Below are 25511 nucleotides of genomic sequence, written 5' to 3'. Positions count from 1 at the left end.
GCCCTGATGCACTGTAACAAACCATCAGGAAGGAGAGGAGTGAGGATTCTGCTGCCCTGATACATTGTAACAAGTCCACAGCTGTGAGAATTATCAGGTCTGTAAACAGAGACCTTTACATTCATTGACAGCCAGCAGAGGTCTATACAAAAGGAATTCATCAGCGTCTATGCGGATTGGCATATCTGCCACTCTGGCCTTAGCGCAGTACCTGAGCAGTCTTCGCCAGCTTCTCGCCATATTCCTTCTCCATCTCCAGTAACCTGCTGCTGGCCTGGAAGAGAGAAGGAAAGTGAGATGAGTGGAGGCATGGGTGAATGACCTCTGTACTTGGCGCCTCATCTGAACAGCAGAGTCACCGGGCATAGCGCCAATTCCAACGCCCTGCATGGCGGGCACAACAGCGCAACGCGTCGCCTTTCATCTGCTTACAACTATTCATTATATGTAAGGAGGGGAAGCAGGGAAAAATCTACTGCTGCTGCCAGATACTACAGGAGCCCGGAAGAGTTGGCGCTCAGGACATCTACTACAAGAGCGCCCCCCGGAGTCCAGGGCATAAACCTTCACTATACTGATATATACCACTATATACAGGGAACAAGGGAAAAGATGAGTCCAGCTCCTGGTCAGGTAAATGCAATTAGAGCTTTATTGACACCTTCGCACCGTGCACACACTGCACAACCCCCCCGGGGAGGGGGGGGGGGGTTGGCGCAGTGTGTGCACGGTGCAAAGGTGTCAATAAAGCTCAAATTGCATTTACCTGACCGGGTATTGAGGATGAGGTGGAACTAAGGACATCTTCTTCAAGAGCGCCCCTCGGAGTCCAGGGCATCACCCTCCACTATACTGATATATACCCACTATATACAGGGGCCCAGAGGATGAGGAGGAACTGAGGACATCTAGTGCAAGAGCGCCCCCCAGAGTCCAGGGCATCACCCTCCACTATACTGATATATACCCACTATATACAGGGGCCTGGAGGATGAGGAGAAACTAAGGACATCTACTACAAGAGCTCCCCCCCCCGGAGTCCAGGGCATCATCCTCCACTATACTGATAATATACCAATTAAATACACGTATGTATGTACGTATGTATGTATGTATGAATGAATGAAAGGAACTAAGTTAGGAGGGAAACTGTCAGCAAGATGCACAATACGAGACAGTAGGCAGAGACTCCATAATGACTATACATACAGATGAGATGTGTCAAGTCTCCACATGAAGGCGCCCCTCTCACCTTCTCCAATGCCTCCTGGGTCTGCACGGCATGCATTCTCTGAAGCTCCAGTCTGCTGCTCTCCATCTCTGAGCGCAGTTTGCTCATGGCCTTCTGGTGCTCCTGGGCCATGTGGTGCCTCTCCTCATCCCGCAGGTGCCCGAGCTCCAGGAGCTGTTGCTTACGCTGAGCCTGGACCTGGATCAGCTCCTCTTTCAGCTGATACACCTGCTTTTCCAGGTCCGAGATGGTCTACGGAGTAGGGAACAGGACGGGTCAGGTCATCCAGAAAGCAGGCCCCTAGGACCACAGGAGTCTGCAGGGAAGGATCTGGGGGAATAGCTAAGCCCGGTGTACATGTGTATGGAGGAGGAATAGCTGAGCCCAGTGTACATGTGTATGGAGGAGGAGGAATAGCTGAGCCCGGTATACATGTGTATGGAGGAGGAGGAATTGCTGAGCCCAGTGTACATGTGTATGGAGGAGGAGGAATAGCTGAGCCCAGTGTACATGTGTATGGAGGAGGAGGAGGAATAGCTGAGCCCAGTGTACATGTGTATGGAAGAGGAGGAGGAGAAGGAGGAATAGCTAGTGTACATGTGTATGGAGGAGGAGGAGAAGGAATAGCTGAGCCCAGTGTACATGTGTATGGAGGAGGAGGAGGAGGAGGAGGAGCTGAGCCCAGTGTACATGTGTATGGAGGAGGAGGAGCTGAGCCCAGTGTACATGTGTATGGAGGAGGAGGAGGAGGAATAGCTGAGCCCAGTGTACGTGTGTATGGGGGAGGAGGAATAGCTGAGCCTAGTGTACATGTGTATGGAGGAGGAATAGCTGAGCCCAGTGTACATGTGTATGGTGGAGGAATAGCTGAGCCCAGTGTACATGTGTATGGAGGAGGAGGAATAGCTGAGCCTAGTGTACATGTGTATGGAGGAGGAATAGCTGAGCCCAGTATACATGTGTATGGAAGGAGGAGGAGGAGGAGGAATAGCTGAGTCCAGTATACATGTGTATGGAAGAGGAGGAGGAGGAATAGCTGAGCCCAGTATACATGTGTATGGAAGAGGAGGAGGAGGAATAGCTGAGCCCAGTATACATGTGTATGGAAGGAGGAGGAGGAAGAATAGCTGAGTCCAGTATACATGTGTATGGAAGAGAAGGAGGAATAGCTGAGCCCAGTGTACATGTGTATGGGGGAGGAGGAATAGTTGAGCCCAGTGTACATGTGTATGGAGGAGGAGAAGGAATAGCTGAGCCCAGTGTACATGTGTTTGGAGGAGGAGGAAGAATAGCTAAGTCCAGTGTACATGTGTATGGAGGAGGAGGAAGAGGAGGAGGAGGAATAGCTGAGCCCAGTGTACATGTGTATGGAGGAGGAGGAGGAGGAATAGCTGAGCCCAGTGTACATGTGTATGGAGAAGGAGGAGGAGGAGGAGGAATAGCTAAGTCCAGTGTACATGTGTATGGAGGAGGAGGAATAGCAATAGCTGAGTCCAGTGTACATGTGTATGGAGGAGGAGGAATAGCAATAGCTGAGCCCAGTGTACGTGTGTATGGGGGATGTATATACATCACTGTTGAGAGGTCACTTGAGTATAGTGCTCAGTGCTGTATACACCAGATCACCAGGATATAGAGAGCAGTGATCAGCGCTGTACACACATGTATTTGTGGCCTCTCTGTAGCAGTACTGGCGAGGCCTGGTGATGTCTGTGCACACATTAGTGCCCTTCTCATCATAAATCCCTGCTCTGGCGTGCGCCTGGCTCTCTTTATAGTTGGCTCTTTGATTCTGGCACGGGTTTCCGCGGCACGCAGCTGGGTGGCAGAGGACGATGCGAGGATTTAAAGCAAACACGTTCCCGACATGAAAGGAAAGCTATAATTAAAAAAACGAGCCGAGGAGGAGGACGGCCATGGGAGAAGATTTTAATGGTAGTTCAAAGGGCCACAGATGTCAGAGACTTTGAAGAAATTAGAGGCCTGGGTAAGGCCGCACCATGAAAGCGCCCGCTCCGGAGCCGAGACCGCCGCTAATGATGAGAACAAGGCGAATGTGGCCTGGTCCCAATATACACTAGAGAGTAGGCAGAATTAATGGGGTGTCTGTCTGCACTGGGGAGGGGGGTCTGGGGATCATTATACCGTATGTTAAGCTGAATATCTAGACCCTGACAGGAGACTAGAGCCAAAGAGCTTACAATCTACTGATATAATACCGGCTCTAGAGCCAAAGAGCTTACAATCTACTGATATAATACCGCTCTAGAGCCAAAGAGCTTACAATCTACTGATATAATACCGGCTCTAGAGCCAAAGAGCTTACAATCTACTGATATAATACCGGCTCTAGAGCCAAAGAGCTTACAATCTACTGATATAATACCGGCTCTAGAGCCAAAGAGCTTACAATCTACTGATATAATACCGGCTCTAGAGCCAAAGAGCTTACAATCTACCGGTATACACAGGTTGATTCCTAGGGTCTCGATATGCAGATAATAATTCACACACAGCATTCTGGAGAGATTAAAGCCGCCACTGCTTACAGAGAATAAAGTCGCACGCTGATGCAGAGGAGGTGAAAAAATATTTCAGGATATAAAGAAAGAAAAAAAAATCCCATTAAAATAAGGCTGAAAGTGGTGGAGAAGCGGCGGATGTGATGTGGTGACGGGTCACATGACAGCAGCCGGGCAAAGAGGCTTTGAAAAGACAAGTTTTGATCTTAAAAGTTACGGGGAAGCTGTGATGTTGCAGTTTCCATGGTAACCCCAGACTCAGGCGGCGCGGTGACAGCATTCGCGACTTCTGCACACGACACACCGGCTGCTTGGTTCAGTAAACACATTTATAGGGAGATTTGTAGATGCTAAACATTGGGGTCAGTGAACAATCGCCTGGGAGTGGAGGCAGTCATGTAGGGGTCACGGAGGGTTAATAAGTGTGCGGAAGATGAGGATACCAGGAGTGCCCTGAGCTCACACGCTACATGTACAATATCTACTTGTGCCCGCCCCGCCTGGTATCAGAGCCATAGCTGTCCGTATAACCGGTATTAAAACCATAGCTGCCCGTCCGGCCCCATATCAGAGCCATAGCTGCCCGTCCGGCCCCATATCAGAGCCATAGCTGCCCGTCCGGCCCCATATCAGAGCCATAGCTGCCCGTCCGGCCCCATATCAGAGCCATAGCTGCCCGTCCGGCCCCATATCAGAGCCATAGCTGCCCGTCCGGCACCATATCAGAGCCATAGCTGCCCGTCCGGCCCCATATCAGAGCCATAGCTGCCCGTCCGGCCCCATATAAGAGCCATAGCTGCCCGTCCGGCCCCATATAAGAGCCATAGCTGCCCGTCCGGCCCCATATCAGAGCCAAAGCTGCCCGTCCGGCACCATATCAGAGCCATAGCTGCCAGTCCGGCCCCATATCAGAGCCATAGCTGCCCGTCCGGCCCCATATCAGAGCCATAGCTGCCCGTCCGGCACCATATCAGAGTCATAGCTGCCCGTCCGGCCCCATATCAGAGCCATAGCTGCCCGTCCGGCCCCATATCAGAGCCATAGCTGCCCGTCTGGCCCCATATCAGAGCCATAGCTGCCCGTCCGGCCCCATATCAGAGCCATAGCTGCCCGTCCGGCCCCATATCAGAGCCATAGCTGCCTGTCAAGCCCAGTATCAGAGCCATAGCTGCCTGTCAAGCCCAGTATCAGAGCCATAGCTGCCCGTCCAGCCCCATATGAAGGCCATAGCTGCCCAGCCAGCCCCACATCGAAGCCATGATGGCAGGCTCTGTAGAGAATGCGGTAACACTCGGTTTATTTACATTCCTCGCAGCGGCTCTTCTCCTGTGTACATCAAAGCCTCCTGTGTTCTGTAATAAGGCAGCAAAATGAGACGGAAACACGGTTGAAGTTGAGTTTTGATGTTAAACTACAGTATTCAGGGGCATTTAGAGATGATGTGAGCACCGAATTATCAACCAACGCAAGAGAAGCGGGATGGGCACTGCCGGACACACAGAGCACGCAGTCACAAACATGGGCATCCTCCCAGTACACACACACATGCACCGAGTGGAGAAAATAACTATTTGATATGCTGCTGATTTTGTAAATCTTCCCACCTACAAAGAATGGAGAGGTGTGTAATATTTATCGCACGTCACCTGTAACAGTCAGAATCTATAAAGAATTTAAAAAGAAAAAAAATAACATTGTATGATTAAATAATGAATTTGCATTTTATAACATGAAATAAGGATTTGATCACCAACCAACCAGCAAGAATTCTGTCTCTAACAGATCAGTTTTTTTTTTAAAAGAAGCCCCTCCTACTCTGCACTCATTATCTGTAATAATTGCACCTGTGTGGTCCTGTTACCTGTATAAATACACCTGTCCTCACACTCCAACCTCTCCACCATGGCCAAGACCAAAGAGCTGTTTAAGGGTAGCAGGGACAAAATTGTAGACCTGCACAAGGCTAGGATGGGCTACAGGACAATAGGCAACAACTGTTGGTGCAATTACTATCAAATGGAAGAAAGGCAAGGTAACTGTCAATATTCCTCGCTCTGGGGCTTCATGCAAGATCTCGCCTCGTGGGGTAAGGATAATTCTTAAAAAGGTCAGAAATCAGCCCAGAACTACACGGCGGGACCTGGTCAATGAACTGAAGAGAGTTGGAACCACAGTCTCAAAGATTAAAGTTAGTAACACACTACGCTGTCATGGGTTAAAATCCTGCAGGGCATGCATGTTCCCCTTGCTCACACCAGCACATGTCCAGGCCAGTTTGAAGTTCACAAACGACCATCTGGATGATCCAGGGGAGGCATGGGAGAAGGTCATGTGGTAAGAACTTTTCGGTGTCGACTCCACTCACCATGTTTGGAGGAAGAAAAATTAGTACAACCCCAAGAACACGATCCCAACTGTGAAACCTCCTTCTCTCAGTAAGAGCACTGAATATGGGTCGTGGCTGGGTCTTCCAGCATGAGAATGATCCAAAATACACAACCAGGGTGACTAAGGAGCGGCTCCGTAAGAAGCATTTCAAGCTCCTGCAGTGGCCTAGCCAGTCTTCATGCCTGAACCAAATAGAAAAGCTTTGGAGTGAGCCAAAACTCAATGTTGCCCAGTAACAGCCCCAAAACCTGAAAGATCTGGAGAAGATGTGTATGGAGGAGCGGGACCTGCTGCAGTGTCTGCAAACCAGGTCAGGAACTACAGGAAACGACTGACTTCTGTAACTGTAAACAAAGGATTCTGCATCAAATATTATGTTCTGTTTTTCTATTGTAGCAAATCCTTATTTCATGTAATAAAATGCAAAATAAGCATTTAAAAATTATACAATTTCTATAGTGTACAGGTTAATATAACTTACATCTGAGGGGAGTGATGTCACCTACTCTCTGTCCTGCCCAAGACAAGGTCACCACCAGCCTAGAGATGACGTCACCAGCAGCCTAGAGATGACAAGACATGGCCACCACCATCTTGGAGATAAGACCATCACCATCCTAGAGATCATAAAACATGGTCATCGTTGTTCGACAGATAAGATAAAGCCACCGCCATCCTAGAGATGACAAAACATGGCCACCACCAGCCTAGAGATGGCAAGACATGGCCACCACCAGCCAGCCTAGAGATGACAAGACAAGGCCACCACCAGCCTAGAGATGACAAGACATGGCCATCACCAGCCTAGAGATGACAAGACATGGCCATCACCAGCCAGCCTAGAGATGACAAGACAAGGTCACCACCAGACTAAAAAGGAGAAGACATGGCCACCATCATCTTGGAGATAAGGCCATCACCATCCTAGAGATGATAAAACATGGCCACCACCAGCCTAGAGATGACAAGACAAGGCCACCACCAGCCTAGAGATGACAAGACATGGCCATCACCAGCCTAGAGATGACAAGACATGGCCATCACCAGCCTAGAGATGACAAGACATGGCCACCACAAGCCTACAGATACAGAAATACTGATGTCTTTGCCCGGTGTATGCACCTGTACAACAACACTTTCGTCCACTCTCTTCAACACCTATGAGCCCCCTTCTGTAAGCTTAGGTCCTGCCTCTTTTCAGCCATCTCTGATTGCAGCAAGGGATAATTTACTTTAGTTTACAGAAATTTTACAACCTGTGCAGATTTCTTATCCTCCATGGCAGTAGATTACAAGCCGATATTGGAGGGGGCGGACAGCGGCGTCTTCTATCAGCTTAATATGTAAAACCAGAAATAATGAATCACATTCTACAATCTTCATGACCAGACCACGATGTGAGGCGGAGACTCATTAGTGAAGAAGCGGCACAAAGAAGTAACATCCCCAACGGGGCGGCACAGATATAACACCGCACCAAACCTTTTATCTACCAGTGGTGGTATGTGTGAGGACATGTGCAGCAACCCATAACCTCACCATTACATACACTGGATCCAGTTTACAAGAAGCGTGTCGACCAACATTCATTGGTCAGTTATGTGTCTTCTCAACACTAAAAGGAGATCTAAGTTGAAGCAGTAAGTGTTCCACGATACCCGAGCCTCCCATTGCCCACGAACATGAATTACCGTTTCATAATGTTGTTTCAGTAGTGAATTGGTCACGTGGATACGCTAGTGGTGGAGGTACCGCACAGAACCTGTGGACTGTATGTAAAGTATGGCCAGGTTCTTGGTGGAGTATATGTGAGGCATAGCTAGGTTCTTGGTGGAGTATATGTGAGGCATGGCCAGGTTCTTGGTGGAGTATTTATGTGAGGCATGGCCAGGTTCTTGGTGGAGTATATGTGTGGCATGGCCAGGTTCTTGGTGGAGTATTTGTGAAATATGGCTGGGTTCTTGGTGGAGTATATGTGAGGCATGGCCAGGTTCTTGGTGGAGTATTTATGTGAAATATGGCCGGGTTCTTGGTGGAGTATATGTGAGCTATGGCCAGGATCTTCGTGGGGTATACGTGAGGTATGGCCGGGTTCTCGCTGGAGTATATTTGAGGTATGGCCAGGTTCTTGGTGGAGTATATGTGAAGTATGGTTGGGTTCTTGGTGGAGTATACAGTACGTGAAGTACAGCCGGGTTCTAGGCCGGTAATGACACTTCCCACATGACCTGATGGAGTCTATATTCTTCATATTGGTTGGAAACATCTTCAGGACATCCAGTTAACTTTTTTATCTTATTCTACTGCCTCTCACTTCAAAAGAGTATATTCACTGATTTTGAGCGGCTGAGACCGAATCTTTCCCATAAGACAATGGTGGGGTCTGAGGGTCTGCTTTCATCATGAGACAGCACCACCCAGTCTATGCTGACAACAATGAAGCTGTACCACCACATGGTGCATGGTCAGTTATAGAACAGCCTCTAAAGGTGAGGGCCCTATGAAGAAGAGGAATTCTAATAGTGTGAATGCTCACAAGTCTATTGGAGATTCAGACTGGACAGATCCTCTGTGTAAGTTCAGTGGCAGAGGGTAAGACGATAAGAAGACTAAGCTGCCGACATGAAGAGTACTAGGCCCAGCAAAGAGGAGATTGCACACAGTAAGGACAATGCAAACAATACACCAATGTCATCTCAAGCAGGGACGGGGAACCTTCCAGCTGCAGCAACACAATTCTGATCATGCCAAAGGTTTCTCATCCCTAACCTAGAAGGTGTATACTAGAGATGAAGGACACTATACCACACTATCAGGCCTTGTTGACACAGATTATTCTGATGAGGATCACCCTGCAGATTCCACCTCATTCATGTCAATGGGAAATCAGCATCACAGCCAACAATGTGGAGGAGACATTGGCTTCCAAGGCCCCCGGAACGTGTTTCGCCTCCACATCTAAAGCATCAAATAAGACCACAGCCGGGAGTGACTGAAAAACGGCTTCCAACAGGGCCAGCACAGATGGATCCCAGGAGGGGGTCCGCTCTGATTGGTACAGTCTATAGATTATTATTATAATAAAGGGCGGCTGTCAACCGAAACAATAAGCCCGGTGCAGACTGTGTACTGCGCTACTACCCTGCAGGTGACAGAACGGGCTGAGATGAGGTAGTGCTTTACAGTGCCCGGCATCACACCAGCTGGGGAGGTGAAGATGGCACAGACACTGTGGCAGCTATTAAATGGCACCCCGGGAAGCCAGACATGGCGGCAGCGGCACACCCTGCAGTGCGGTTGATTGGTGGGGGAGGGGGATTACCTGCGCGTCTCGCTCCCTCCATGCCTGTGTCTTCTTTTGGTTTTCGGACATGGCATTCTCCAGCCGCTGGATCTCCTGCTGGTGGTCCCGGATCAGGCTGTCCCTCTCGGTACTGTGGTGCTGGTGGAGATGGCTCTTCTCCTTTTCGTGTTCCAGCTTCAGTTCTACCATCTGATTGGATGACACAAAGTATAGATCATCAGTGGAACATCCTTGTCACCATGACAACTCCTCCCTGCGCCCCCCACAAAAAAAATGAATTCCACGCGCCAGACGCAGTCGCGCGGAGGAGCGTCACCGAACCCGACCATTCTTCTATACCAAAAAGGGTGAGAAGAAAAAGAAAGTTGCGACAACCACAAGAAAATGGAGGACGAGCGTTGATGTTTATACTATCATCTATATAGTGAGCTGATATAAAGGGCCTTTATGTCACTGTCACCCCCCCCCCCCCCGGCCTATAATGGGACGCTCCGATCATAGGACAGCTGCGGCTTCTGTGTGACTGGCCAGGCTCTTTGATACTAATCCTCCCAGACGGGCTATAAAGGCTCCCTACCTGGCCACCGCTCCACAGGCATTGATGCCGAGACTGCAGGAAGCCGCTCCGCCCGCCGCTCTCTGGGCTACAGCTGCCGCCACCAGTCACTCACACTTCTCTTCAGATTTGGTGGATATTGGGAATAGGCAAACATAAAAAAAGAAAAGGAGGGGGGGGGGGCAATGTTGTCAGCGTCGCATCTCCCCGTAATGTGAGGCTGAGCAAAATGAAGAAAGAGCCCGAACCCCAGAGACGCAGATGCCCCGCCACAGTATGGAGAAATCAGGGACGAGATCCGGAGACGCAGCTGCCCCGGCGCGCGATGGAAATATAAGGGATGGGACGCGGAGACACCATGATGAGCAGCACTGCAGGCAGTATATATACAGGCTTATTCACACAGTATCTTTACTCCTGATGATGATACGTGTGAGGGTTTCTATTCCCACTGCTGCACCCGGCACTACAGGTTGTAGATTTATCTATACACGCTCATTGTTATTTTTATATTACTTTACTATATGCATATTGCATCCTGGTCTGAATCTATAGGTCAAGGGTAGGGAACCTTGGCTCTCCAGCTGTTGGAAAACTACAACTCCCATCATGCATGGACAGCCAAAGCTAAAGCTGGGAGTTGTAATATTGCAACAGCTAGAGAGCGAAGGTTCCCTACCCCTGCTATAGGCTTATTGGGCTTAGAAATAGTGTAAGGCGCACTTTATACCCTAAGTGTGTACATTGGGATTAATAAAGGTATATATCATATAGCTTAAGTGCAGGTTTGTATAGTGTTTCCCCTTTCTTATGCAATTGTATATTTGGAGGACCCTAGAGGTGTTTTATTTATTTACATCATTACTGGCTTGGTGGCGGCCATCATGTACACCAATATAGCATGGAAGGAGGAGTGTTACCCTGAGGTCGGGAGGTAATAATCTTCAAAATATAACACTTAGTATCTGTCAGGAGGTAGAGAGGACAGAGTGATGTAATAATCTGCAGGATATCTTATGACATGAATACCTGGTGAGGTTATGTTGGGGGAACAGTGTGGCGGCTACTTATAAGGCTCAGTCACACAGAACTGTGGTCACACTACAGTCACCTCCTGAGCTGCACTCACGATCCTCACCACTCAGTCATGTGACGGCTGTAACTGCACAGCTCTCCCCTGAACACAACATCAGAAGACAGAACTATGAATACATCTCTGGAGGGAGAGAAGTGAGTGAATCCTTTGATCTGTCAGTGTATAGCCCCCCACTGTGGCTTCCCAGTATATAGTGCCTCCTGATCGCCAGGGTCCTGTCAGTGTCCGGTGATCAGTATATAGCGCTCCCCCAGTGGTCAGCGTCCAGTGGTCAGTATATAGCGGCTCCCCCGGTGGTCAGTGTCCGGAAACCAGTATATAGCGCCCTCAGGTGGTGACTGACCTGTGGTCTCCCAGTATATAGTGCCTCCTGATTGTCAGGGTCCTGTCAGTGTCCGGTGATCAGTATATAGCACCCCTGATAGTGACTGACCTGCTGCTCGGTCCTCTCCTTCACCTCCTGGAGCTGGCGGCTGAACTCTTGACTCTGCTTCTCCCGAAGACTCTTGGATCGGTTCAGATCAGCTTCAACCTTCTCCATCTGTGGGAACAGAAAGAAGATGGCGGCAGTGAGGTCACATGACGTCGGCCATCTCTCCCAGAGCCTGCAGGAAAGCTGGGTGACACTAACGCTGGGATAGGAGATGGTCCACTCCATACTGATCCCTCCTGCAGGGAGCGCTGCTCATCACCACGGAGACAGGACCTACCTGCAGTGATGTCATCAGTATGATCCATGAAAGGCCAGCCCCCACTCTGTCACATGACTGCTCAATACTATGCTCCAATAGAATCAATATACACTCACCGGCCACTTTATTAGGTACACCATGCTAGTAACGGGTTGGACCCCCTTTTGCCTTCAGAACTGCCTCAATTCTTGGTGGCATAGATACAACAAGGTGCTGGAAGCTTCCTCAGAGATTTTGGTCCATATTGACATGATGACATCACACAGTTGCCGCAGATTTGTCGGCTGCACATCCATGATGCGAATCTCCCGTTCCACCACATCCCAAAGATGCTCTATTGGATTGAGATCTGGTGACTGTGGAGGCCATTGGAGTACAGTGAACTCATTGTCATGTTCAAGAAACCAGTCTGAGATGCTTCTAGCTTTATGACATGGCGCATTATCCTGCTGAAAGTAGCCATCAGATGTTGGGTACATTGTGGTCATAAAGGGATGGACATGGTCAGCAACAATACTCAGGTAGGCTGTGGCGTTGCAACGATGCTCAATTGGTACCAAGGGGCCCAAAGAGTGCCAAGAAAATATTCCCCACACCATGACACCACCACCACCAGCCTGAACCGTTGATACAAGGCAGGATGGATCCATGCTTTCATGTTGTTGACGCCAAATTCTGACCCTACCATCCGAATGTCGCAGCAGAAATCGAGACTCATCAGACCAGGCAACGTTTTTCCAATCTTCTACTGTCCAATTTCGATGAGCTTGTGCAAATTGTAGCCACAGTTTCCTGTTCTTAGCTGAAAGGAGTGGCACCCGGTGTGGTCTTCTGCTGCTGTAGCCCATCTGCCTTAAAATTGGACGTACTGTGCGTTCAGAGATGCTCTTCTGCCTACCTTGGTTGTAACGGTTGGCTATTTGAGTCACTGTTGCCTTTCTATCAGCTCGAACCAGTCTGCCCATTCTCCTCTGACCTCTGGCATCAACAAGGCATTTCCGCCCACAGAACTGCCGCTCACTGGATGTTTTTTCTTTTTCGGACCATTCTCTGTAAACCCTAGAGATGGTTGTGCGTGAAAATCCCAGTAGATCAGCAGTTTCTGAAATACTCAGACCAGCCCTTCTGGCACCAACAACCATGCCACGTTCAAAGGCACTCAAATCACCTTTCTTCCCCATACTGATGCTCGGTTTGAACTGCAGGAGATTGTCTTGACCATGTCTTGCCGCCATGTGATTGGCTGATTAGAAATTAAGTGGTAACGTGCAGTTGGACAGGTGTACCTAATAAAGTGGCCGGTGAGTGTATGGCGCCATCTCTTCCAGACGACCACATCTCCTTACCTGCTCCTTCATTTCCCTGTACACCTTCTCTGTATTCTGCTCCACCTGACGTTTAAACTCCTCTGTGGCCTCAGCCTGAAGTCTCTGCATCTCTGTCATTCGGGCCAGCTGCTCCTCCCGCTCCCTGCCAGAGAGGGTGACATAAAGTACAGGCAAAGAGACATCAATAGAACTCCTCAGCAGCACAGAGTGTGTCAGGAGAGGAGTGTGCTGATCTTATAAAGGAGGTCACAGGGTGAGAGTTACATAGAGGAAGAAGCAGGGTCCCAGCAGCACAGAGGATGTCAGGAGAGGAGTGTACTGATCTTATAGGGGAGGTCACAGGGTGAGAGTTACATAGAGAAAGGAGGAGGATCTCAGCAGCACAGAGAGTGTCAGGAGAGGAGTGTGCTGATCTTATAGAGGAGGTCACAGGGTGAGAGTTACATGTTAGTCATTTAGGACATGATGGGTTACTGTTCTGTTAGTGATTGGTAGATATGATGTTGGTGTCTCAGTCTTTGTTGTCCTGTGTAGTGAGGTCAGCTGATGGATGGCAGTCAGTGCTGCAGTGTGTCAGTACTCATGTCATTCAGTACTAATGTCACCTGATGACCTCACTGCTCTGTACACTGACACTTCAGATACTCATTATTTAACTCCCCCCCTCTTTTGGCAGAACATCACATAGAGAGCACATTGAGCTGTAATACATTAAGCACAGCACCATCTATTCATTAGACATTAGTCCAGTGGTCCCCAACTGAGGTGCCGCAGCACACTGGGGTGCTGTGAGAACCCCACAGGGGCAGCATTTCAGGGGGAATGTTCCCCTTTAGGCATCCCTAGAAGCTGTGGCCATGCTCACTGTAATGTTGAGCTGGCTCACTGTGGTGTACATGTAGGTTAGTAGGGATCACTACACCCGCAGGCCGAGCACTCACCTTAACAGGTCAGACATTTTGCTGATCTGCCTGGCACTGTCTTCTGTTGCTTCCTCCAGCTTCTTCTGAAGATCATGAACCTGTGGAATGGAGGGAAACAAGAGGCTGGAGAGAAAAGCCTTCCTGTCATACACAATGAAACAGCAGAATAGCGAGGTGAACTATTAGCTGCCATATACTGTTTTTCTCTTTTCTCCATGTCGGATTTTGTATTTTTCTCCCCTTTCTGAGCAGCTGGCACTCCACTTTATAAGACCCATGTGACCTAAGTCAGCAGAGCATATACCTGTGCTCACACGACAGTACCTCCATGTTTTTCCCATTCTGTCTGCAGCAGTTTTGGTGAGTGTAATATCATATCCATACTTGTGTTGTTTGGGGGCAGCTTTCCTCGCCGGTGGTGCTGGCTGGGACTTTTTGGGGGGCACTTTGGGTCTGGTCCTGTGACATGGGGGTTGCAGGGCCATTCCATGGCCTCCCTTTCCTGCATGTGCACGCTTTGCGGGGGTGGTGGTCACTGACCGACACGATGTGGAGTTAGCGTAGGGACCCGTGTGAACCAGGAGACCTGCACGTTGGTAGACGGGGCGATATGGCTTGATCAATTCATATTCCAACATCCTGAAGTTGGTTTTTTAAAATAGGCTTAGCAGCATTAGTATCAGCCATAGGTGTGATGTGCAGCAGCTCCTCTCTCTCCATGTCGGATACTGTTTTTCTTTTTCCTGGGGCTGCAGTAAGGACACATGGCTGACACGGTAACTGCCGCAGGTTTCTGGGGAGCGGGGATCTGTGTACTCCATGGGACTGTGCACACCTGCAGTCCTATGTAACCCCAGAGATAATTGTGAAGTCTATGTGCAAATGATGCAGATATCTGTGGATGAGTGGGGATGCTGCAGCAGAACTACTACTCCCAACATACAGTCTCTCACCTTTCTCTCCCATTGACGCTCCATTTGCAGCTTTTCCTTTTGAAATGTGGCTTCCTGTTCCTGTAGAAGATAAGAGTTGGTGTTAGAGGATGCTGAGATTTGCAGTCCATGGTGCAGTGTACACCTCAGAGCATTACCCGCATATTGTGCTGCAGCTGATGCTCTCGCTCCTGTGCCTGCTGCTTGCTCCGGGACAGTGAGTGCTCCAGCTCCTCTATGAGGGTGGAGGCCTAGGGGGAAGAGCGGTGCAGAGGTCAGTGACTACTCACACATTGTACACACAAAAGACTGTCCCAACCCCCCCCCCCATACTGTACACACGCAGGACTGTGCCCCCCCATACTGTAACACACACAAGACACTGCCCCCCCCCCATACTGTAACACCCCAAACTGTACACACACAGGACTGTGCCCCCCCATACTGTACACACACAGGACTGTGCCCCCCATACTGTACACACACAAGACTGTGCCCCCCATACTGTACACACACAAGACTGTGCCCCCCATACTGTACACACACAAGACTGTGCCCCCCATACTGTACACACACAAGACTGTGCCCCCCATACTGTACACACACAGGACTGTGACTCCCCCCCCCATACTGTACACACACAGGACTCTGTGCCCCCCATACTGTACACACACAGGACTGTGCCTCCCCCCCATACTGTACACACAGGACTGTGCCCCCCCCATACTGTACACACAGGACTGTGCCCCCCCCCATACTGTACACACAAGACACTGCCCCCCCATACTGTAACACACACAGGACTGTGCCCCCCCATACTGTACACACAGGACTGTGACACCCCCCATACTGTACACACACAGGACTGTGACCCCCCCCCCCAATACTGTACACACACAGGACTGTGACTCCCCCCCCCCATACTGTAAACACACAGGACTGTGCCCTCCCCATACTGTACACACACAGGACTGTGCCCCTCCCCCATACACTGTACACACAGGACTTTGACCCCCACCCATAGTGTACACACACAGGACTGTACCCCTCCCTACTACACACCTGGGCTGCAGACAGTGCGTTCTGCTGGGTGATGTAGTTCACATCAGACTCGTACTTGCTGTGCAGTTGCTGGAGCTGCTTGTCATTGTCTTGGGTCAGGTGATCTCGCTCCTTCTGCAGGGTGCTCAACCTGGAGCGCACAAAGATATCAGTGGCTTTACATAGAGCTAGAAGAAAGCCACAAGACTACACAAAGAAAAGCTTGATGGCACTGAGCTCTGCTACATCGGTACAGTCAAGTAAAACCAACCGGGCACTGAGCTGCTTGACCTCACTGCGGGCCGCCTGGTAAGACGCCTCCACCTCCGCCTTCTCCTGCAACAACTTCTGCCGCTGCTGACTACTACTCTCAGCTTCCACCGACAGTTGCTGCACCCGAGCTTCCAGCTCCTTTACGGTCTGTGTCTAGGGGAAGAGACAAATATATGTGATCCATCCAGAGCCTCCTGCTTCACATACATAACAGAGGTACAGTGACTAGCCACAGAGCCAGTGCCTATCCTGTGCCTCCTACTTCACATACATAACAGAGGTACAGTGACCAGCCACAGAGCCAGTGCCTATCCTGTGCCTCCTACTTCACATACATAACAGAGGTACAGTGACCAGCCACAGAGCCAGTGCCTATCCTGTGCCTCCTACTTCACAAATACAACAGAGGTACAGTGGTGGTGGTGGTGTTACAGTGTACAGGACGGGTGTGTGGGGTTAGTGTAATAGCACAGACAGCGAGCAGGGTACGAGGAGCAAGCTAGCACTCACCTGACAGGTCGGCAATCGCTTGCTCCTTAATATCGGGCTGTGTAACATGGCCCTTATACTTCCTTGGTCCTGTCTGTGTATTCATGTGCACAGCAGCCTCTAGTGAGGGTCACATGATCATCACTAGAGGCTGCTGTGCACATGAATACACAAACAGGAGCCAGGAAAAGTAGGTAAATCCTTTCCAAACATGAGCATGACACCCATCAATTTGGTGTTCTGCTCCTCTTAGGGGGTTAAGAGGTGATTCTGTGCACAGCATGAAAACTTCTGCCTGGCTGGCAAACTTAGCCAGCTCAGCAGCAGCAGCAGTAACTCTCAGCAGCAGTACATGCTCTCTGCACCTCAGTCATGGAGTGTAAAAAACAATTAAATGTATTTCCATGATTTCCTGTAAAAAAAACTCAATTTCTGGAACAGCCTTCCAGAACAGAGTTTGAGACCAGAGTTATGACTGTAAATATCCGATTTAAACTCATCACAGGAGCTGCAACCTTATACATTCTTCATAAATTTCAACCACAAGCCAAATATCCTGAACTTTTTGTGAGTAGTGTATCATGAGCCAACGGATCACACTGCTCCCCTAGAGGAGTCGGGAGGTATAGCAGGCTCCACATTACACTTACAGTGGCCTTGGTCTGTGCCATGTAGTCAGCCTCCATCCTCTGCAGTCGGGTGTTGGTGTCGTCCAACAACTCCTGGATGTTCTCTGTGTGTCTCCTCTGCAACTCCAGCTTCTCCTGCTCCATGTCCGCCACTGCATTGTGGAGCTGTATGGGGAGAAGATGCCAAACATCTGACATCAGTATCACTAAGTAAACTGACAGGGGGTCTCAGCTGCTGCAGAACATCACAAAACACCTCAGCTGCTGAAAGAACCTCATAATACACACTTCAGCTGCTGCAGAACCTCATGAATCTCAGTATATATAGTGACGCACCCTTTTCTCGCACTCGTTCCTTAGGGTCTCGGCGCTCTCCTCGCTCAGCTTCTTCAGCTCCTGGATCTGGGCATCTTTGGTATCACGGATGAGCTGGGACTCCCGCAGGAGGGTCTGCACTGTGTACAAGCGAGGACAGGTCACATGACATATCCAGCATCTCCACTATTAGAAGCTCTGGGAGGATGAGACTTATAGTCATGGGGGAAGAGAGCTCTCCTTACCTTTTTTCTCCAGCTTCCTGACTGTTTCCTCTGCCTCAGTCTGTTTTATTCTATAAAGACTCTTCATCTCTTCAATCTCATTGTTCTTCCTTTCCAGAATCTAAAAAAACAAAATCACTGAGAGATGTACACAGTGACCCACCAGCAGTGAGTGCAGCTCTGGAGTATAATACAGGACGTAACTCAGGATCAGTACAGGGTAAGTAACGTAATGTCTGTACACAGTGACCCCACCAGCAGAATAGTGAGTGCAGCACTGGAGTATAATACAGGACGTAACTCAGGATCACTACAGGATCAATAATGTATGTACACAGTGACCCCCACCAGCAGAATAGTGAGTACAGCTCTGGAGTATAATACAGGATGTAACTCAGGATCAGTACAGGATAAGTGATTTATGTACACAGTGACCTAACCAGCAGAATAGTGAGTGCAGTTCTGGAATACAGTACAGCTGGTACTCAGAAAGGACAAGGCTTTAGTTCTAGCCTCCGGGTGTAACATTAAAACAAAAAACAGATGACACTCTGATGTGACTGGTGTGGGGGGTCTCATGTGTACAGATATTTTGGTCCCCCATCACTCTCAGGTATGGTTCTAGCCTGTGAAGCTCATGCCCACCTGACTGTACATTCCCCAGCAGCAGCCAGGCCTCTGATGTCGGTGCCGGCTCACAGCCCCGCTCAGGCCTATATTAAGCGCAGTCATCTGTTCCTGTGAGATACTCAGGAGGCAGCGAGTGCAGGGTATTAATATCTGCTCTGATTGTTTACCAGAGATGAGATGTTAATACCGGAGATGAGGGGACAGCGCAGGCAGAAAACAGCCTCAGGCGATTGCCGGCCCAGCCAGAGATTAGCACTAAGCCCTAATATTGGCGGAATCAGAGTTATCCATTTAAACTGACTGCAAGCAATACCGAGATCACCCACACAGCACAACCACAGCTCTGCTATACGGTCCAGTACAACACAACCACAGCCCCAGCTTTAATCCTAGTATATAACACAACTTCAGCTCCATTACCGGCCCAGTACAACACAACCTTAGCTCCGCTATAAGCCCATTACAACACAGTACAACCACAGCTCCACAACCGGCCCAGTACAACACAACCACAGCTCCGCTATAAGCCCAGTACAACACAGCACAACCACAGCTTCATTACCGGCCTAGTACAACAAAGCACAACCATAGCTGCATTACCGGCCTAGTGTAACACAATACAAACCCAGCTCTGCTATAAGCCCAGTATGACACAGCACAACCACAGCTCTGCTATATACCCAGTACAACAAAGCACAACCACAGCTACGATACCAGCCCAGTACAACAAAGTTCCACTACAATACAGCATGCCCACAGCTCTGTTACTGGCCCAGTACAATGCAACACAACTACAGCTCCACTATAGGCCCAGCACAACATAGCAAAACCACAGCTCCACTACAACAAAGCATTCCCACAGCTGTGTCACCGGCCTAGAGTAACACAGCACAACCACAGCTCCACTATAAGCCCAGTAAAGCACAGCACAACCACAGCTCTGCTACCGGCCCAGTACAACACAAGACAACTACAGCGCTGCTACAGGCCCAGTACACAGTCTCCACCTCCTGCGGTCGTAGTGTAATGCAGTCTCCACCTCTTACCTTCTGTACATCCGCGTCGTGCTTCTGCTGCATCTTCAGCTTCTCCTCGTGTAGTTTCGCCTCCATTGCTTTGATTTTCATGTCCATCTACGGGATGGGAGAAGAAGCAATGTCACTACATGTGTTCAGATTCCAGTGTACAGCCACTAGTCCTATCAGATCCTGAGGATGCTGGGTCATACACAGCATGGTGAAGTCGACGGGGGGGGGCATTGGAATCCACAAACCTCTTTCTTATGTAACCGGAAGATGGCCTGTTCATCCCGATAATCTGCACTTCTACCAAGACGTGAGTTTGGTGAAATCTGCAAAAAAAGATAACTTATGATTAGTTATATTATACAGCACAGGCATCACTGCCCTCCAGATATCAGTTATATTATACAGCACAGACATCACTGCCCTCCAGATATCAGTTATATTATACAGCAGTGACATCACTGCCCTCCAGATATCAGTTATATTATACAGCACAGACATCACTGCCCTCCAGATATCAGTTATATTATGCAGTAGTGACATCACTGCCCTCCAGATATCAGTTATATTATACAGCACAGACATCACTGCCCTCCAGATATCAGTTATATTATACAGCAGTGACATCACTGCTCTCAAGATATCAGTTATATTATACAACAGTGACATCACTGACCTCCAGATATCAGTTATATTACACAGGAAGTGACATCACTGATCTCCAGATAGCAGTTATATTATACAGGAAGTGATATCACTGCACTATCACTGTTATATTATACACATACCGGAGTGGGCTTGTCCCGCAGATACCTTGGATTCTCTATCTAGACATAAACAGATAGGACAATGTTAGATTGGTCACAGTCTTCCAATAAGGTAATAATAATAGAATAATGCCACTTAATAGTTAACTCCCAGCTTCCAGACTGCCTATTTCTGATTATCCTTATAGGAATCCTTAGGCCCACGAGGACTGATATCAAAAACAAAAACCTACTGCCAACGGAGAGCTACTGGAAAGAGTATATGATCACTCTAACTAGTGAAAAGTGGCAGGAAATTATTGGCTTTTAGACACAGGTGTGTCCAGCTGCCAATAATAACATGATTCAGTTATATATCATTCACTATAGCTACCTTACCTCTGTATGACTTTGTGGTATGGGGAGGTCTGACACGGATGAGTGCCACAGGTGTCACCACTCTACAGCCGATTTCTGGCATCTAATGTGGCAATGTCTCTTCGTGAACTCGTTTTGACAGACGGCTGTAGAATTGCTAAAGTGACAGTCACCTCCTTTTTGCATTCTCTGCACAGGTGTAAAGGGTAAATCTTGCAGTTTTCATACCTTATTTTATATCATACATCATGGTGCTTGTTCCAGTAAAAAGTGATCTTTTATCATCTGCGGATTGTGCTACCTGGGCGGGGCTTCGCAGCCGCAGCGCCACTTAGCCCTGCCCAAATTGCCACAGTAGCCCCACCCCTCTGTGGCGTCATTAGCGCCCCTCAGTGGCTATTGGTGTGGGCCGACCTAGTGGGGGTGGGGCCTAGACCTATAAGACGACCCTTACAATGGCGGTCCTATGCGTCGATGACCTCACAAAGCCCTGCCCAGGTGGCACAATCCACAGATGATAAAAGATCACTTTTTACTGGAGCAAGCACCATGAGGTATGATATAAAAAAAGGTATGGAAACTGCTAAATTTACCCTTTACACCTGTGTAGAGAAGTCATAATGCAAAAAGTGGGTGACTGTCACTTTAAAGGACATTATGGGCAGATGTATCATGACTGGCGCTTCACTGTACATTCACACTGCAAAATACCCAGAGAGGTGCAGGTGCAGCTGATGGTCAGACTGGTTGTCACCCCACTCCAGTCAGCACAGACAGGTTCTCTCCCATGCCTGCTCTCAGATGTCCCTAGAGCTGACCCTCCGTCCCCCTGCCCTCTGTCCTCGCCCCACCCGCTCTGAGAAGATTTAAAATTGACTTAATTTCTTCCTTTTCCATCGTCACTTTCAAAAAGACCACAAAAATCTAATAATAAAAAAAGACTTTCTGCTGCCCCCTCCCGCCCCATGAAGCCAGCGTCCCCGAGAAGTGACATCAAGTCTGGAGATGAGAGCTGGGCACAGCCGGAGACAATCAGCAAGCAGATGTGTGGGGCTAAGATCCAGAGAGCAATGCCTCAGGGTGAACCGGCTTTGAACCACACTGCCACACAGGAGACCAGGAAGGTCACACTGGGAGAGGCAATGCAATCACATGTCCCAGAAACCACCTGTCACCATGCTAACCTGTGAGTCTACCTAAGCTCAATCATCCCAATATACTGTATGACCCCCAACCTCATTCTCCAGAGCAGCACTCACTATTCTGCTGTTACTGCATGTCTTATGCTCCAGAGCTGCACTCACTATTCTGCTGTATCATCATGTCTGATCCTCCAGACCTGCACTCACTATTCTGCTGTAACATTATGCCTGATCCTTCAGAGCTGCACTCACTATTCTGCTGTTACATCATGTCTTATCCTTCAGAGCTGCAATCACTATTCTGCTCGGTGTGGTTCAGGAAATGGTTAGAGCCCATCACTGAGTTACTGTATTATGTAAGTCTGTGTTACCCCCAGATTCCAGCTCTTGAGCACGCTGTCCAGGTCACTGTCATCCCGGCTGGCTGAAAGCCGCTTACTGCGATCCCCCTAAAATAAAAAGGCAAGCAGCTGACTGAATGTAGACAATGATGTATAGTAAAGGAAAAAAAGATAGTTTTACATAGTAAAACATAGTAATATAGTTAAAAGGTTGAAAAAAGACATCAAGTTTAACCTATACCGTACTGCGTACATCCAGTGTAACCCTCTCATCCATTTGAACCCTAATGAGGTACACGCCAACTGCCCCATCACAGGGATAAAATTCCTTCCCGACTCCAATGCAAAACCAGAATAATCCCTGCATCAAAGTCCTATCACATGTAATCCAGAACTTGTAATATTATATTTATCGAGAAAAGCATCCAGGCCTCCCATGAACCTATTTAATGAATCAGCCATGACAACATCATGTGGCAGAGAGTTCCACAGTCTTACTGCTGGTACAGTAAAGAATCCTCGTCTGTGCTGATGGGGAAATCTTATTTCCTCTAGATGTAAAGGAGAAGTCCAGCAAAAAAAAAAAAAATACAAAAAACAGAGCAGGTAAGGGAGTACAGGAACATAATAATAAGAATAATCAATACTTAGTTCGGTGTGAATGGAGGGTGAATTAAACAACACAATCGACAATCCCAGAAATTTGTTGCAAGCGAGCGCCGATCTGCCAGATTCGTATTCACTTACGGAGCCCATTACACGGCTCAATGATAATGCAGTAAGGGCTGTATATATTGGTAGTGACGTCCCTACATCTGCATATATAGAAAATAATAAAACTGTATACTCTCTCTACGCTCCCTGGTGTTCTCCTGTCTTTTCCCCGCACTGCAGTGACAGGCCGCTCAGCCAATCACTGACAGAGACGGGACAGTGCCTTGGCTGACTGACCTGTCACTATACAGCTTTTTTTTTTTCTGGATTTTCTGAATACTTTCATTAGCCGACAGCGCACCTCCTATTGGACGTAGCAATGCATGGTCGGCGGCTGATGATTTTTTTTTTTATAACTGTAATTTTTATTGGGAATTTTGGAATAAACAATGCAGAGGAGAAAGAAAGAAAAGGGGGGGAGCAACCTCAGTGTGTAGTACATCTGTCAGGAACACAAAGGAGTTCAAATGATGGTCACCGAACCAGTAACCAATAGAGCAAAACATCTCATGAGCTTAAAGAGAGGCAGGGAAGAATAAGAAGGTGGTAACCATAAACACAAAAAAATCGTGTACAATAATTATTGTCCACACAGTGGTGGGCCACATCCACCCCTGTACAGAGGAGAACAGAGACAGAAAACACATAAAACCACTTCAGACAGGACAGGAAACAAAAAAGGGGAAAGGTAGGGGTAAGGGGGTAGGGAAGGGGTCTGGGGTCCACTCCCAGAGGAGGTTACATCAAAAGAATCCCATGGCGACCATATGGACTCGAATTTGTCTATGGTGTTATTCAGGGAAGCAGTTAATTTTTCTAGTGAACGCAGCTCTCTGATCCTAGCCAGTAAGCAATGTAAGGAAGGGGGGGGGACGTCTGCTTCCAGTGTCGTGCAATTAAGGATTTGGCCGCCGTTAGGATAGTCAGCAATAGTTTAGTCTGTTTTTTCCAGAAAGTTTTGGGAAATAAGTTCAATAGGCAGACCGCCGGTTCGTTGGGAACGGCAGCACCGAGTATCGTTGAGGCCAACCTACAGACCTCTCCCCAAAATGGTCTGATGGCGGGACAAGCCCAGAAAATGTGGTGGTGTGAACCCGTGTCACTCAGACATCTCCAACACAATGGAGAGATGGCAGTATTCAGTTTATGGAGGAGTTCTGGTGTATGGTACCATAACATTAACAATTTGTAATGTGACTCTTTATACGTGGTACATATGGACGACTTTGCTGCCCTGTCCCAAATCACATCCCAGCACTCCGGCGAAAACTGTCTGTCCAACACCTCCTCCCATCTATCCATGTAGCGATGTCTGGCCTGGGAGCCAACCAGCGGTGAGTTTAGTATGCGGTAAATATCTGACATCAGGCCGGAGGTCGAGTTGCCACACCTCACCAGTTGCTCAAAGGCAGTCGGTTTCGAAACCCTGAGGGATCCCAGGCGAGACATCATGAGGTGACGGATCTGTAAGTATGTGTAGTGTTCCGAAGACGGCAGGCCAGCCCTATCTACTAGTTTATTAAATGGGGACAGGGTGCGGGTAATGGGATCTACAATGTCTGCGAATTGAAATAACTTTTTAGTGCCCCATAGCTGAATGGTGTGGGATTGTGATCCAGGCTGGAAAGCAGGAAACTGAAGAGGCGAAGCTTTAGACAGCAACCCAAACTTGGAGGAGCACGTGGACCATATATGCAAGGTGAAATTGATAGGGCCTAACAAACGTAAATGGGTGGACCGAGGTGGGGAGGGTGCCAGAGAAAGGAGTTAGGATGAAAAGGGGCTAGCCAGATTTTTTATACGCTAGGTACTTAGACCATGCGATAATTTGTCGTAAGTGGGTTGCCCAGTAGTAATGTAAGATGTTTGGGACTGCCAATCCCCCCTGGGCCTTACTACTCATCATGACTGAGGCGGGCAGCCCAAATAAATTTAAAGACATCCCGCTGTAAGGCCTTCAGCTCTGACAGAGGAATACGCACTGGCAAGGTCTCAAAATGGTACAACAACTTTGGGAGGATAGTCATTTTAACTGAGGCTACTCTACCAAGGAGTGAAATGAAATGAGAATTCCATTTGGTCAGCAAGGTTCTGAGCTCCCTAAAGAGGGCAGGAAAATTGGCTGAGTATAATGAGGAATACGTAGGTGTAAGGCGTATCCCTAAATATTTAATGGAGGTCTCATTCCATTTGAATCTAAGCGGCTGATGATTTTTAACCCATTAAGAACCAGGACAATTTTCATTTTTGCACTTATGGTTTTTCCTCCTTGTGTTTAAACTCCCAACAAGACTCATATGAGCATTACCATGATTGCTTATAGGGATAAATGCAGTACATAAGTACTGCATCAATTGATCTTATCTCCCCTCAATTGCTTCAGACTTCTGAAGGCAGCCTGAAACAATCATCGAGCCGGGGAGAATGTCGGGACGCAGAAAAAAACCTGGACTGTAAGTAGAAAGGATCGGCTTGCTGTAATCACTTTGCAGCAACCAAACCACCAGGAAAGCATTGTAAAAGCCATTTAAACGCAGCTGTCAGCGGCTTTAAAATGGTTAATAAGCTGGTGCAGCCAAACGGGATAGCAGC

General features: G+C 48.5%; 1 protein-coding gene across 6 annotated transcripts in view; it reads right to left on the bottom strand.

Annotated features, from left to right (window-relative positions):
- Nucleotides 1–25511, bottom strand: part of CEP112 (centrosomal protein 112) — a 48857-nt gene that overhangs the window by 7755 nt on the left and 15591 nt on the right. For 5 of the 6 annotated variants that reach the window (XM_069952058.1, XM_069952056.1, XM_069952061.1 and 2 more), the window contains 17 exons: nucleotides 22236–22313; nucleotides 20387–20425; nucleotides 19847–19924; nucleotides 19620–19706; nucleotides 17965–18064; nucleotides 17741–17859; nucleotides 17426–17569; nucleotides 16285–16439; nucleotides 16035–16164; nucleotides 15131–15223; nucleotides 14994–15053; nucleotides 14059–14138; nucleotides 13136–13259; nucleotides 11531–11638; nucleotides 9464–9634; nucleotides 1253–1483; nucleotides 212–274 (listed from right to left, as the gene is read on the bottom strand). In XM_069952058.1, the coding sequence (XP_069808159.1) occupies nucleotides 212–274; nucleotides 1253–1483; nucleotides 9464–9634; nucleotides 11531–11638; nucleotides 13136–13259; nucleotides 14059–14138; nucleotides 14994–15053; nucleotides 15131–15223; nucleotides 16035–16164; nucleotides 16285–16439; nucleotides 17426–17569; nucleotides 17741–17859; nucleotides 17965–18064; nucleotides 19620–19706; nucleotides 19847–19924; nucleotides 20387–20425; nucleotides 22236–22313 (1860 nt within the window). The remainder of the gene's footprint in view (nucleotides 1–211; nucleotides 275–1252; nucleotides 1484–9463; nucleotides 9635–11530; nucleotides 11639–13135; nucleotides 13260–14058; nucleotides 14139–14993; nucleotides 15054–15130; nucleotides 15224–16034; nucleotides 16165–16284; nucleotides 16440–17425; nucleotides 17570–17740; nucleotides 17860–17964; nucleotides 18065–19619; nucleotides 19707–19846; nucleotides 19925–20386; nucleotides 20426–22235; nucleotides 22314–25511) is intronic. The other variant, XM_069952062.1, reaches the window with a different exon arrangement.

The sequence above is a fragment of the Dendropsophus ebraccatus genome, chromosome 14 (genome assembly GCF_027789765.1).
Source record: "Dendropsophus ebraccatus isolate aDenEbr1 chromosome 14, aDenEbr1.pat, whole genome shotgun sequence".
NCBI classification, from domain to species: domain Eukaryota; kingdom Metazoa; phylum Chordata; class Amphibia; order Anura; family Hylidae; genus Dendropsophus; species Dendropsophus ebraccatus.
The sequence above is the reverse complement of the archived record's forward strand: the minus strand, read 5'-3'. Positions and strand labels throughout refer to the sequence as shown.